At 47.0% G+C, this 15,035-nt stretch overlaps 1 protein-coding gene across 1 annotated transcript in view; it reads left to right on the forward strand.

Moving 5' to 3' along the window:
- Positions 1-1,488: 1,488 nt before the first annotated feature.
- Positions 1,489-15,035, forward strand: part of HGFAC (HGF activator) — a 114,790-nt gene continuing 101,243 nt past the window's right edge. The window contains exon 1 of the mRNA XM_040335347.1: positions 1,489-1,722. Coding sequence (XP_040191281.1) covers positions 1,651-1,722 — 72 coding nt within the window. The 5' untranslated portion in view covers positions 1,489-1,650. The remainder of the gene's footprint in view (positions 1,723-15,035) is intronic.

Below are 15,035 nucleotides of genomic sequence, written 5' to 3' on the forward strand. Positions count from 1 at the left end.
GCAGGCTTGCGCCGGGCGGATTTACGCTACGCCGCCGCAAGTTTACAGGCAAGTGCTTTGTGAAAACTTGCGGCGGTGTAACGTAAATGTAATACGTTACGCCGTCGCAGCAGCGTAGGGCGATTCTACCTGAATCTGGCCCTTTGTTTATTTTGCACAGTTTAATATATTGCTTATTTTGTACAGTATGATTATGGTTTATTTTGCACAGTAGATATTTGCATATGATTTATTAGTCAGTTTAGCACATACATGTGATTTTTTACTTTTAGTATCTTGCGCTGATCACTTTTTTATTCATTACTCTAAAAAGCTATCCACCACAGATCGCTTTTCAGAGCATTGGCTAGTGGCTACGCCACAGTTTCCAGCATAGCCATTTTCAGGATTGAGGAGGATAGGTTAACATTCAGGTGAATGAAAGATAAAAGAATTGTTTCCTGATTGAATTATTGCTGTTTGATTGTGTTCATAAAGACAAGGGGCCAGATTCACGTAGCGCAGCGGATCTATAGATCCGCTCGTTCTACGTGAATTAAGATCCGCTCCCGCAAGTTTAGGAGGCAAGTGGCTAATTCACAAACCACTTACCTCCAAACTTGCGACGGCGGATCCTAAATCCCCCGGCGGAATTCAAATTCCGCGGCTAGGGGAGTGTACTATTTAAATCAGGCGCGTTCCCGCGCCGATTTAAATGCGCATGCGCCGTCCGGGGAATTTCCCGGCGTGCATTGCTCCCACTGACGTCACTAGGACGTCAGTGGTTGCGACGTGAGCGGGACTTGCGACGCGCGTGTTCGTGAATCGGCGTACGCAAACGACGTAGGAAAATTCTAATTCGACGCGGGAACGCCGGCTATACTTAACATTGGCTGGGGTAAGTATACGACAGAAAACCGCTACGGAAACGACGTAAGAACACTGCGACGGGTCCGCGTACGTTCGTGAATTTGCTTATCTCGCTGATTTACATATTATTTATCGTAAATCAGCGGGAACGCCCCCGGCGCCATTTTTAAATTGAAAAAAAGATCCGACAGTGTAACACATTGTAACACTGTCGGATCTAGCCCTATCTATGCGTAACTGATTCTATGAATCAGGCGCATAGATAGGACCAGTTTACGTCAGAGATACGATGGTGTATCTGTAGATACACCGTCGTATCTCTTTGTGAATCTGGCCCATTATATTGGACAGAAGCCCTTACGGCCTGACGATTCCTGTTTGCATTAGTAGCAGCGAATTCCTCCTCCGCACTGAGGCTGATCAAATATTACTGGGATCCTCAGTGGGTAATTATTCTGTCAATTTTGGCACAAAAAAAAAATCTTAACAACAATTGTGCGGCTTATTTATAAGTTACAGCAGCTCGGTGCGATCTTCCATAAAACGCAATAATTGCAGACAGCTCTCGTCTGCCGGCTAAACTCCCAGATTCGCCCACAGGATCATCTTTGATGAGTGGTTAATAATTAAATGCTCATTTTTCAACAGAATCCTGAAGTGTTGAGGGAGGCTGATGGCAGCACAGGAAGTCACAGCTGCTTGTAAAACATTAGACTGACCATTTGACCACCACCAGGGTCTTATTGACACAAGCTGAGCCCTTCAGCAAACATCGTCACGCGTGGGAGCTGAGGACGCAGCATGGCCACCGGACGCCTCTTTGCATTTTCCTTTCTTTTGTTCTTCAACTTTTGCCAGATCTCTGGAATACTGGTGAGTTTATTTTACTTTAATATACTTGCCTTATCGTTGTGTATTGTTTTCCAAAATGATTGCAAGCTTGAGAAGCACAAGTGATTTTGTTCTCTTGTTACTTACAGACATAACTTGTGGGCAGATACCTAAAAGGCCATACATACATACTGGGGTAGATTCAGATAGATCGGCGGATCTTTAGATCTGCGTAATCTATCTTATTTACGATCCGCCAGCGCAAGTTTTTGAGGCAAGTGCTGTACTTGGGGGAGATTCAGATAGAGATACGACGGCGTATCTCCTGATACGCCGTCGTATCTCTGAGTTCCGACGGTCGGATCTATGCGGCTGATTCATAGAATCAGGTTCCGCATAGATCTCCCTAAGATCCGACGGGTGTAAGTCACTTACACCGTCGGATCTTAGGCTGCAATCTCCCGCTGGCCGCTAGGTGGCGCCTCCATTTGTATACGCAACGAATATGCAAATGAGGAGATCCGCAGATTCAGAAACGAACGCCCGCCCGTCGCTTTTTTTTACGTCGTTTGCGTTTGGCTTTTTCCGGCGTATAGTTACCCCCTGCTATATGCGCCGTATCCTATGTTCAGTATGGCCGTCGTTCCCGCACCGAGTTTTGAATTTTTACGTCGTTTGCGTAAGTCGTTTGCGAATACGGATGAACGTAATTTACGTACACGTGGAAACCAATGATGTCCTAGCGACGTCATTTGGAGCAATGCACGCTGGGAAATTTAGCCGGCGGCGCATACGCAGTACGATCAGCGCGGGGACGCGCCTGATTTGAATAGTAAACTCCCCCTAGCTGCGGAATTTGAATTCCGCCGGGGGATTTACAATCCGCCGGCGCAACTTTAGAGGCAAGTGCTTTCTGAATACAGCACTTGCCTCAAAAACTTGCGCTGGCGGATCGTAAATAAGATAGATTACGCGGATCTAAAGATCCGCTGATCTATCTGAATCTACCCCCTTGCCTCTAAAGTTGTAAATCCCCCGGCGGAATTCAAATTCCGCGGCTAGGGGGAGTTTACTATTTAAATCAGGCGCGACCCCGCACCGATCGTACTGCGCATGCGCCGCCGGCTAAATTTCCCAGCGTGCATTGCTCCAAATGACGTCGCTAGGACGTCATTGGTTTCGCCGTGTACGTAAATTACGTCCATCCGTGTTCGCGAACGACTTACGCAAACGACATAAAAATTCAAAACTCGGCGCGGGAACGACGGCCATACTTAACATAGGATACGCCACATATAGCAGGGGTAACTATCCGCCGGAAAAAGCCGAACACAAACGACGTAAAAAAAAAGCAACGGGCGGGCGTTCGTTTCTGAATCGGCGGATCTCCTCATTTGCATATTCGTTGCGTATACAAATGGAAGCGCCACCTAGCGGCCAGCGGGAGATTGCAGCCTAAGATCCGACGGTGTAAGTCACTTACACCCGTCGGATCTTAGGGAGATCTATGCGGAACCTGATTTTATGAATCGGCCGCATAGATCCGACCGTCGGATCTCAGAGATACGACGGCGTATCAGGAGAATCTCCCCCAAGGTGTATGTGATATACAGTAACTCATTTTGGTCTGATCTATATAGTTGTATATAAAATTCACTTTTCAAAAAGTGTTTTCCAGCACTAAACCTTTCATCTGGTTTCTAAATTGCTACATTTGTAAATTCCAAGAGCCAGTATAAAGTAATAGTAGTGGTAAAAAAAAGCACTTGTGGGTTTAACCAATCTTGTTGTTTTGTACAATTCTCCTTTAAGGGGGCGTGGCAATGGGTGTGTCCTAGGCCTGCATACTTTTGCTGATAGGTGTCCCTCATTCCCATCTCAAAAAGTTGGGAGGTCTGTACATGAAGCATGAAATTGTTCAAAATGTCTTGTTATGCTGATTCCTTTACTGGAACTAAGGGGCCAAGTTCAACCCTTGAAAAACGACCCCACACCATAATCCCCCTTCCACTAAATGATTTGGACCAATGCACAAAGCAAAGGCCATAAAGACATGGATAAGTGAGTTTGGGGTGGAGGAACTTGACTGGCCTGCACAGAGTCCTGACCTCAACCCAATAGAACACCTTTGGGATGAATTAGAGCGGAGACTGCGAGCCAGGCCTTCTTGTCCACATCAGTGCCTGACTTCACAAATGCTCTTCTGGAAGAATGGTCAAACATTCCCATAGACACACTCCTAAACCTTGTGGACAGCCTTCCCAGAAGAGTTGAAGCTGTTATAGCTGCTAAGAGTGGGCAACTCAATATTGAGCCCTACGGACTAAGACTGGGATGCCATTAAAATTCATATGCGTGTAAAGGCAGGCGTCACAATACTTTTGGTAATATAGTGTGAGTATGTGTGTGTATATGTATATATGTGTGTGTATATATATGTGTGTGTGTGTGTATGTATAAACACACACACACACACACACATATATATATACAGTATCTTGGCCCAGATTCACATACCTCGGCGCATTTTTATGCGGGCGTAGCGTATCGAATATACGCTGCGCAGAGCGGCGTGCACAGCATTCACAAAGGAAATGCTCCCAACGTTGCGCCGGCGTAACGTAAATTCGTAGGCGTAAGCCGGCCTAATTCAAAGTAGGTGGAAGTGATCCATTTAAATGAACCGTGACCCCATGCAAATGATGGGCCGAACGAACGGCGCATGCGCCGTCCCGTGGACGCTTCCCAATGCGCATGCTCAGAATCATGTCGGAACGAACGCCTAAGATACGTCGAATCACTGCCTGCGACGTGAACGTAACCTACGCCCAGCCCTATTCACGTACTACGTAAACGACATAAAATACGACGGCTGTGTTCCCTGGTGCATTGATGCTGCTGACTTACACCTGCTTATGAGGCATAACTTTACGCCGGACGTACGACTTACGTAAACTGCGTATATTACTGCGATGGGCACAAGTACGTTCGTGAATCGGCGTATCTCAGTCATTTGCATATTCAAATCGTAAATCCATGGGAGCGCCCACGATACGACGGCGTAGGAAACTTACGTTGGTCGGATGAAGCCTTATTTCAGGCGTATCTTGCTTTCAAAGTCAGGCGCATAGATACAACGGCGCATCTGTGCACTTACGCGGCGTATCTCGAGATACGTTGGCGTAAGTGCTACGTGAATCCGGGCCATAATCTATATACATACACACACACACACATAGTATCTCACAAAAGTGAGTACACCCCTTACATTTTTGTAAATATTTTATTATAACTTTTCATGTGACAACGCTGAAGAAATGACACTTTGCTACAATGTAAAGAAGTGAGTGTACAGCTTATATAACAGTGTAAATGTGCTCCTCAAAATAACTCACACGGCCACTCAAACCGCTGGCAACAAAAGTGAGTACACCCCCAAGTGAAAATGTCCAAATTGGGCCCAAAGTGTCAATATTTTGTGTGGCCACCATTATTTTCCAGCACTGCCCTAACCATCTTGGGCATGGAGTTCACCAGAGCTTCACAGGTTGCCACTGGAGTTAGGGTTGCCACCTTTTCTACAAGTCAACCCCGACCACTTTAGCGGCACACAGCAATTTTTTTTATAGTATAAACTATACATATATTTTGAAATTAAATAGCATTTCTAATCATATGAAGTTAATCACAAGAGTTCTCCCTTTACATCAGAGTCCACAGAGTTCCTCTTTTACATCTGAATCCCTTACAGCGCGTTGAGGCGATTAAGTTCGCATTTGCTGCGCTATACAAGTTACTCACTCACTCACTCACTCACTCACTTACAGTATAAAGCGAGACTCTGCAGACTCTGATGTAAGGGGGGACTCTAACATAAGGGATGCTCTGGGAACCCTGATTTAAAGCGGAGGTCCGCTGATTTTTTTTTGCTGACTATTAAAATATGGACACTTACCTGTCCAGCGTGCCTGCAATGACGGCACCCAAGACCGATCCGTGCCTTGGTCCTCAGATGCTGCCGCTGCCATCTTTGCTTAAGGAATCAGGAAATTAAGCCTTGCGGCTTCACTTCCCGGTCCTCTACTGCGCATGCACGAGTCGCGCCTGCGCAAACGAAATGGTCCCTCCTGTCTTCTGCCTCCCAGATTATATATATATATATATATATATATATATATATATATATACACATACATATACATACATACATATATATACACACACTATATGGGACGCCTACCTTTACACACACATGAATTTTAATGGCAGACCAGTCTTCGTCCGTAGGGTTCAATATTGAGTTGGCTCACCCTTTGCAGCTCTAATAACTTAAATTCTTCTGGGAAAACAGTTTGGGGGATTCCTCAGGAGGACATGGTGGGGCTAGGGAAGGAGTGACTGATGCCATTGAGCAGAGGGAAGAGGACGCCTTGGTAGCTGCTTTGCCAGACAAAGTACCCTGAGCCTGGGTGAGAGAGGATGAGGAGAATGAGGACGGCTTGGTCATCCACTCTACCAAGTCTTCGGCATGTTGCGACTCAACACGGCCAGCTGCCGAATAAAAGGACGAGCGTGTCCCACAGCCACGTGCTGATGAGGATGCACCGTGTCCACGACCAGCACTGTTGCCTCTAGACGGAGAGCCTGCTTGCCCTCTTTTATCGGCTCGTGACTCTCTGCCTCTCCTTGTTGTCCTTCCAGACATACTAATGGCCTGCAGAGGACAAAGGCAGTACACACACCACGTAGCTTTAGGTGCACACTGCAGAGGACAAAGGCAGTACACACTATGTAGCTTTAGGTGCAAACTGCAGAGGACACGGGCAGTATACACCAAGTAGCTTTAGGTGCAAACTGCAGAGGACATGGGCAGTACACACCAAGTAGCTTTAGGTGCAAACTGCAGAGGACAAAGGCAGTAGACACACCACGTAGCTTTAGGTGCACACTGCAGAGGACACAGGCAGTACACACCACTTAGCTTTAGGTGCAAACTGTAGAGGACAAAGGCAGTACACACACCATGTAGCTTTAGGTGCACACTGCAGAGGACAAAGGCAGTACACACTATGTAGCTTTAGGTGCAAACTGCAGAGGACACGGGCAGTATACACCAAGTAGCTTTAAGTGCAAACTGCCAAGGACATGGGCAATACACACCACGTAGCTTTAGGTGCAAACTGTAGAGGACACAGGCAGTACACACTATGTAGCTTTAGGTGCAATCTGCAGAGGACACGGGAAGTACACACCAAGTAGCTTTAGGTGCAAATTGCAGAGGACAAAGGCAGTACACACTACGTAGCTTTAGGTGCAAACTGCAGAGGACATGGGCAGTACACACCAAGTAGCTTTAGGTGCAAACTGCAGAGGACAAAGGCAGTAGACACACCACGTAGCTTTAGGTGCACACTGCAGAGGACACAGGCAGTACACACCACGTAGCTTTAGGTGCAAACTGCAGAGGACACAGGCAGTACACACTACGTAGCTTTAGGTGCAAACTGCAGAGGACACGGACAGTACATACCACGTAGCTTTATGTGCAAACTGCAGAGGACAAAGGCAGTACACACACCACGTAGCTTTAGGTGCACACTGCAGAGGACACAGGCAGTACACCACGTGAGAATACTGCAGCTAGCACAATCTAAACTATACAGTGTATAAATATATATACACACACACAACACCTGGGATGCATATATACCCTCTACACACTAACTTTAACTGACTAGCCTGCCTGCTCTATCTACCTAGAAAAAAATGACACTCTCTCTCCAACCACCACCGCAACACACTACACAAGGTCGACCTGCAGGCGGCCTTTTATAGTGTGGGGCGTGTACTAAACCCCCTGAGCCATAATTGGCCAAAGCCACCCTGGCTTTGGCCAATTATGGCTCTCAGTTTTTTGCGCACTGTGATTGGCCAAGCATAGTGCATGCTTGGCCAATCATCAGCCAGCAATGCACTGCGATGCCGTAGTGAATTATGGGCCGTGACACGCCACTCGAATTTGGCGCGAACGGCCCGAAACATTCGTAATTCGGCGAACTAGCTCATCCCTAGTTTGGAATAAGTGCAGTATGGGTACACTTGGTGTCCTGCTCTCAGTGGCTCAGTGCCTGCTAGCAGTATCGGCAATGGACAAATAGCCCCCTCACCAAGAAAACTGTGGTGACCTCTTGCTGTAGAAAGGGGGGGGCTCGGTCTCTCCCTGAAAGCCTCTGGTGATCAACAGTGGGAAGCAGGGGGTAAGTGGATGCTTCAGTCTCCCTGTGGCAGTGATGTGAGTGCTGTGATGTGGGGAGTGCTGCACTGCCCCCTGGGTGTCCTCAGTTCCAGTTTCAGATCTCGGTCGGAGTGGTCTCCCGCTGGCAGGCAAAAATGCAGACAAAGGTCCCCTCTATCTCTCTCCGTGCCCAATGAAATAACTTTCCTGAACAGTTTAATAAAAATCATCTCTGCACTTCTCCTACTGCACAGGGTCTATTGGGATCTGTAGTGTAGGGAGTCTATTTGTCTCATTATATATCTGGCATCTCAAACTTCAACTCCTCACATTCTCAGTGCTCTGCATAGAAGTCTATAGGCTTGCTTGGCTTAAGCTCTCCCCCTGCTGGCTGGAGGAGAATAGTGCAGCATAACATCAGTATCTTAGTATCTTAGTATCTCACAGGTCAATGGAAAGAGATTTACTAAAATTGGAGCACAATCTGATGCAGCTGTGCATGGTAGCCAATCAGCTTCCAACCTCAGTTTGTTCAGTGAAGCTTTGGCAATATAACCTGAAAGCTGATTGGTTTCTCTGCAGAAGTGAGCCTAATTTTGCACTCTCCAGCTATAGTAAATAAACCCCAGGGTCTCCTTCTGCACCTGGCCACAGAATGGTATACTGCAGGACAGTGCAGGATGTAACCAGGCCATTATTTCACAAGTATGTCACCAGTTTCTAAAGTACCGAAGATGGGCTTTCTCAACAAAATGACTACTTTGTATGGAGGACAGGTACACTTTACCTGTCTGCAGAATCCACATAATCAAAAAAAGGTGACACGTTAAGGACATTTAGGTCCAAATACTTTATACCTATGCTTACGTGCATAGCCACTCAACTTGTGAGGGACAATGCTGCCTCTGTACTAACCTTGTTATATACACACTTGTATGTCCTTGCTTGTTGTACAGCATCCGCTCAGCTGTATAGCCATCCTTAAATATCTTCAATATTTGTTTAGGTTATATAATAATTCTAGATAAATGTTAATTTTATTTTTCATTTACAAAAGTAACAGCTTGGTCACTTAACTTTTTGTTGTTGTTGTTGTTGTTGTTGGGCAAAACTTTTATTTCTAGTCTTGGATAGGATAGAGAAAGATTACAGCACTTGTCAGGTTTTAATTGCTGTCTGTGTTCTAGTTATGGAGTCTTTCCCTCTCTGTTTGTACTGGTGAGTGTAAGGCCCCTTTCACCCGATCGGACCGTTCAGGTCCGCCTGTCAGTTTTGACGGCGGACCTGAATGGCCGCTCCATGCAGTCCTATGGAGCATTGGATGTCAGCAGAGACATGTCCGCTGACTTGCGACCCGATCCGCCAAAATCAGACGGATGGTGATACGTCCCCATTCGTCCATGGTCGATCGGATCAGTGAGATCTGATGAAAATGGACAAGGAAACAAAAAAGGGAAGCGCCACCTAAGTGCAATATGTCAGATACTATGTTTCATCTCAAAATAAATGCACTTACAATACACAATTACAAAACAGGCTCATCAGGGTCTCATGATGCGCAGTGTGGTCCGGTCTTAGGTCCATCTAGATTCACGGATCTGACATATTGCTCAGGTGGCGCTTCTCATTTTTGTTTCCTTGTCTTTTCCTAACAGAGTTGGCTTTTCTCCGAGGACAGCTGCCACCCACCATCTTTCCACCTATTTCCTTTTTAGGATTGGTCATTTTGTACCACTATATGGGCTATAAAAATGTGACTGTTTTCTAGACATATACATTGCCCGCTTTTTAAGTGTTCGGTAGTACCAGTGTTTGCGCTAACAGTTTATTCCACATTTCTGATGAAAACGAACATGCTGTCCATTTTCATCAGATCTCCCCATAGGAGACAGCAGCGCGACACTAGCCCCTCCCCGCTCAGAGAGCAGAGAGGAACTTGTCATCCGCCGGCTCAGCGGAGATCAGCAGGAGCTGGCGGACTCCGTAGCGACGTGGAAGAGGGCTAAGTCAGGGGTCTCCAATCTTTCTAAACAAAGGGCCACTTTGCTGTCCTTCAGACTTTAAGAGGGCCGAACAAGGGCCAGTGGAAGTAGAAAATGTTCTGGCGTCCAGCGGGAGTAAACAACGCCCTATCTTTGGTGTCAGTGGAGGAATAGTGACCGATCGTGTCAGTGGAAAGATTTGTGTCCTTTTCGCTGGTGTCAGTGGGAGGAGTAGTGGCCATCGTTTGTATCAATAGAAGGAATTGTGCCCCATTGTTAGTGTCAATGGAAGGAAATGTGCCCCATCATTGGTTTCTATGGAAGGAATTGTGCCTCATCGTTGGCGTCAATAAAAAGGAATAGTGCCCCATTGTTGATGTTAATGGAAGGAATGGTGCCCCATCATTGTGTCAATGGAAAGAATAATGCCCCACTGTTGGTATCAGCGACAAGAATTTTGTCCTATTGTTGGTGTCAGCGAATAATACCCCAAGGGCCAGATATTGGCAAGCAAAGGGCCACATCAAGCCCCCAGACTGGAGTTTGGAGACCACTGGTGTAAGTGAAAGTGTGACAGACCCAACCATGACGGGGGGCTTTTGGAGAGGACTGCAGGGTAGCCTCTTGCCTACTGACTATGGGCCCTGGCTTTGGAGGGGGTTCTATTCTTTGGAAGGGGTGTGCCTGTGGGGAACTCTGGAGTGGTTTTAATTCAGATTTAGACCCCATTCACACCTAGGCGTTTTTACGCCTGTAGCGCTACGCCGCTGCCGCCAGAGGGCTGAAAACAGATGTCCCTCTATGGAGATGGTTCACATCTCCACGCCGAACGCCTGTCGCCTGTCGCCTGCCGCGTGAAAAAAGGTCCCGGACCTTTTTTTCAGGCGTCTTCGAGCGTTCGGCTAGGAGATGGCAATCATCTCCATAGAGGGGGTCATCTTGGGGCACATCTAGGCGGACAATAACGGCGGTACAAAACGCCGCTATTTTTACCGCGATTTGCGGCGACAAAACGCCGCGATTTCGTCCGTCTAGATGTGAATGCAGCCTTAGGTCCATATCTCCCTGAAGCACAGATTCTGAGAACTGGAGGACCTGTGTACAGATTTTGGGCGTGTATGCCCAAACCAGCATTGACTAAGGATAATGTGATCAAGCTTGTGGTATATATATTCTTGTGTGATATACATTCTCTGTTTATTGAAAAATCAAATTTGCACTTAAGCTATTGTCATCTAGTTCTTGGGTGCGATATTTAGCTATAATACCTAGTTCCTGGTAGTTGAGGAAGCTGTATCTTAAAGTAGGAATCACAGAAAAAAATATCCAAATTTTTCATCAGAACAGGAATAGAGGGCACACCTTCCAATGGGAACACTAGTTCTGGTGACAACCAGGGGTTTTGTCACTTTGGAGGGACTTCCTTTCACTTTCTGTTTCAGCTATGGGACAGGAAGTGAAGGGAAATCTTCCCAATAGGCAACACATGGAAAAAATAAAACTGACCGGGGTAATAACCCTCTCTTACTCCAACCAAGATTGGGGGGGGGGTGTTCCCTTGAGTTTCATTGGGTCACTCTCTAGACTGTTATGTACAATAGAACTAAAGTTTACTCTTCATCCCTCTAAGGCCGCGTACACACCAGCGGATCTATCCGCTGAAAACTGTCCGCCGGACCGTTTTCAGCGGACAGATCCGCTGCCGGATTTCTGTCTGATGGTTGTACACACCATCAGACAGAAATCCGCGCGTAAACAATACACGGGGCGTGGCCGCGCCGTCGCCGCGACGTGGGCGGCCCTGGAAGGTCAAAGCTTCCACGCATGCGTCGAATCAGTACAACGCATGCGAGGGATGGCGGTCGGACGTGTCCAGTGAGTCTGTACAGACGACCGAACACGTCCGACGGACAGGTTTCCAGCGGACAGGTTTCTTAGCATGCTAAGCAATTTTTGTCCACTGGAAACTGTCCGATCCGCCGGACAATTGTCCGCTCGGGCCTACACACGACCGGATCGGTCCGCTGGAACTGGTCCGTCGGACCAGTTTCAGCGGATAGATCCGGTCGTGTGTACGGGGCCTTAGTGTTTAAATGAAGTCTATACTGTGAAAAATATTTAATTGATGTCTTTCAGCCTGAATTTTTATTTTTAAGTTATACTGTAAATAGGTGGCGAAAGGTTAGATCCTCTATCAGGTTTTTATTTTGCCTGTGGCAGATTTACACTCAGTGACACCCTTGTAAGAGAAAAGGGGGTCATCAGTGCACACAGCAATAAAACTTGGCTGAGAATCTAATGCCGCATACACACCATCACTTTATGTGATGAAAAAAAACGACACTTTCTGTGAAGTAAAAAATGACGTTTTTGAAACTTCAATTTTCAAAGACGAAGTTGCCTACACACCATCGTTTTCTCACAATGTTCTTGAAAAGTGAGGTTACGTTCCACCACGTTTTACCATTGAAGCTTGCTTCATAAGTAGCTTCTGGGCATGCGTGGATGAAAAAACGTCTTAGAAAACGACGTTTTTTGCTACACACGGTCAATTTCTGTGAAGTAAAAAGTGCACTTTTGAAAAACGACACATAAAATTGAAGCATGCTTCAATTTTTTTTGGTCGTTTTTTACAAGACATAAAACGACGTTTTCCCCCACACACGGTCAATTAAAGTGACGTTTTTAAAAACGTCATTTTTTTTCATCACATAAAGTGATGGTGTGTACACGGCATTAGGGTGTCTTTGTTTTCAGTTAGAAGAAACAATTTGGTTAAACTTTAAAATGGAGCTAGAATTCACAAATGCTCACCTCCAGCGATGTGATGTCTTCATGTTCCCTCACTGGTGCTGATATCTTCACCTTGGCTTCTTCCATATGTGGGGTCTTCAGCTGCTTTGATGGGCCAGGGCCATGGGTGTAGGAACCCTTACAAATCTGGGGGGGACAGCATTTTTACCCCTGACACCTACCTGACACATACACTGACCCCCGACACACCAACCTTACACCTACACTGAAATATGTAAAATGAAGTACAGCGCTAAATGAATAAATACATGAATGTCAATAGATGTAATTAGGTGTAATGGTGTAATTATTAATCCTCAGGAATCGGATTAATAATTTACTGCTACACACCACTACACTACACTACACACTGACCACTAACCCGCACACCACTACACTACACACTGACCACTAACCCGCACACCACTACACTACACACTGACCACTAACCCGCACACCACTACACTACACACTGACCACTAACCCGCACACCACTACACTACACACTGACCACTAACCCGCACACCACTACACTACACACTGACAACTAACCAGCACACCACTACATCTGACCCACCTGACCATTACACTGACCTACCTGACACCTACACTAACCTACCTGACACTTACACTAACCTACCTGACACCTACACTAACCTACCTGACACCTACACTAACCTACCTGACACCTACACTAACCTACCTCACTCCTACTTCCTGCACTACTCACATTACACTGACCCACCTGACACCAACACTGACTATTACACTGACTGACACATACACTGACCCCCGACACCTACCTGACACATACACTGACCCCCGACACCTACCTGACACATACACTGACCCCCGACACCTACCTGACACATACACTGACCCCCGACACACCGACCTTACACCTACACTGAAATGTGTAAAATGAAGTACAGCGCTAAATGAATAAATAAATGAATGTCAATAGGTGTAATTAGGTGTAATTATTAATCCTCAGGAACCGGATTAATAATTTACTGATTTTCATGATGTTATCCCTCAGGGCTTTCAGCATGTAAGCCTGTGAGGGAGGCAGAGCAACCGCCGGTCAGCAGCAGTAAGGCCTCTTTCACACTGAGGAGTTTTTCAGGCGGTACAGCGCTAAAAATAGCGCTGCTATACCGCCTGAAAAACTCCTGCCCAGCCTTCTCAATGTGAAAGCCCGAGGGCTTTCACACTGAGGCGATGCGCTGGCAGGAGAGAAAAACATCTCCTGCAAGCAGCATCTTTGGAGCGGTATGTATACCGCTCCTTCCCATTTAAAACAATGGGAAACCGCGGTAATACCACCCACAATGCGCCTCTGCAGAGGCGCATTGTGGGTGGTATTAACCCTTTATCAGCCACTAGCGGGGGTTAGCAGCCGCTAGGAGAGTCACGCCACGTGTTAATGCACAGATAGTACTAACAGAGTACTGGCAGAGACCGTTACATGCCAAAAGCCCCCTCCAAGCCCCCCCCCCCCTTAGGAATCGGATTAATGGATTTACTGAGCATCATGATGTTATCCCTCAGGGCTTTCAGCATCATGTAAGGGGTTAAATTATGAATCCTGCTAGGTTCCCTGAGGGGTGCATTATATAGCAGGATTAACCCTGCTATATATTAAATAATCCAGCTATATAATGTATCCTTCAGGAAATTCGACATGCCAAATACCTAGCAGGATTCATAATTTAACCCCTTACATGAAAGCCCTGAGGGATAACATCATGATGCTCAGTAAATCATTAATCTGATTCCTGAGGGGAGGGGACTTTTGGCATGTAACGGTCTCTCTGTCTATACTCTCCTCTCCCTAACTAACTGCTGCTGACCGGCGGTTGCTCTGACTCCCTCACAGGCTCACTCGTGACTCACTTTTTGTTGTCCATCGATCTGGTATGCCACACTGACACTGCCGAGTTGTTCCACTTCCCGGTCCCAGATGAAGGCTCTGAGCATTTCCAGGTCCGGTCAGGGAGGAAGGGTGGAGGAGAAGACGGCGGCGGCTTACAGATGCGCGGGCGGGCCTTCGCGCATGCGCCGCCCGCGTTCAAGGACTGGCCAGCCCCGCCGGAGCACCTGATCACATTCGCCCAATCCCAGGGCACCATCTGCCGCAAAATGGCGGCCGGCCGGTGACACAATAACGGTAACGGAGCTTAGAAATGTGACACAAGTCCTCCTTACCTGGGGGGGATTTTGCCATACCTGTCCCCCCCGCATTATTTCCTGGGGGGGATGCGTCCCCCCCCGTCCCCCCCGGTTCCTACGCCCATGGCCAGGGCCGGGTGACATAACTCCAATGCATACTGATCTGATGTCAT

This window comes from Rana temporaria, chromosome 1 (genome assembly GCF_905171775.1).
Source record: "Rana temporaria chromosome 1, aRanTem1.1, whole genome shotgun sequence".
In the NCBI taxonomy this organism is placed as follows: Eukaryota; Metazoa; Chordata; class Amphibia; order Anura; family Ranidae; genus Rana; species Rana temporaria.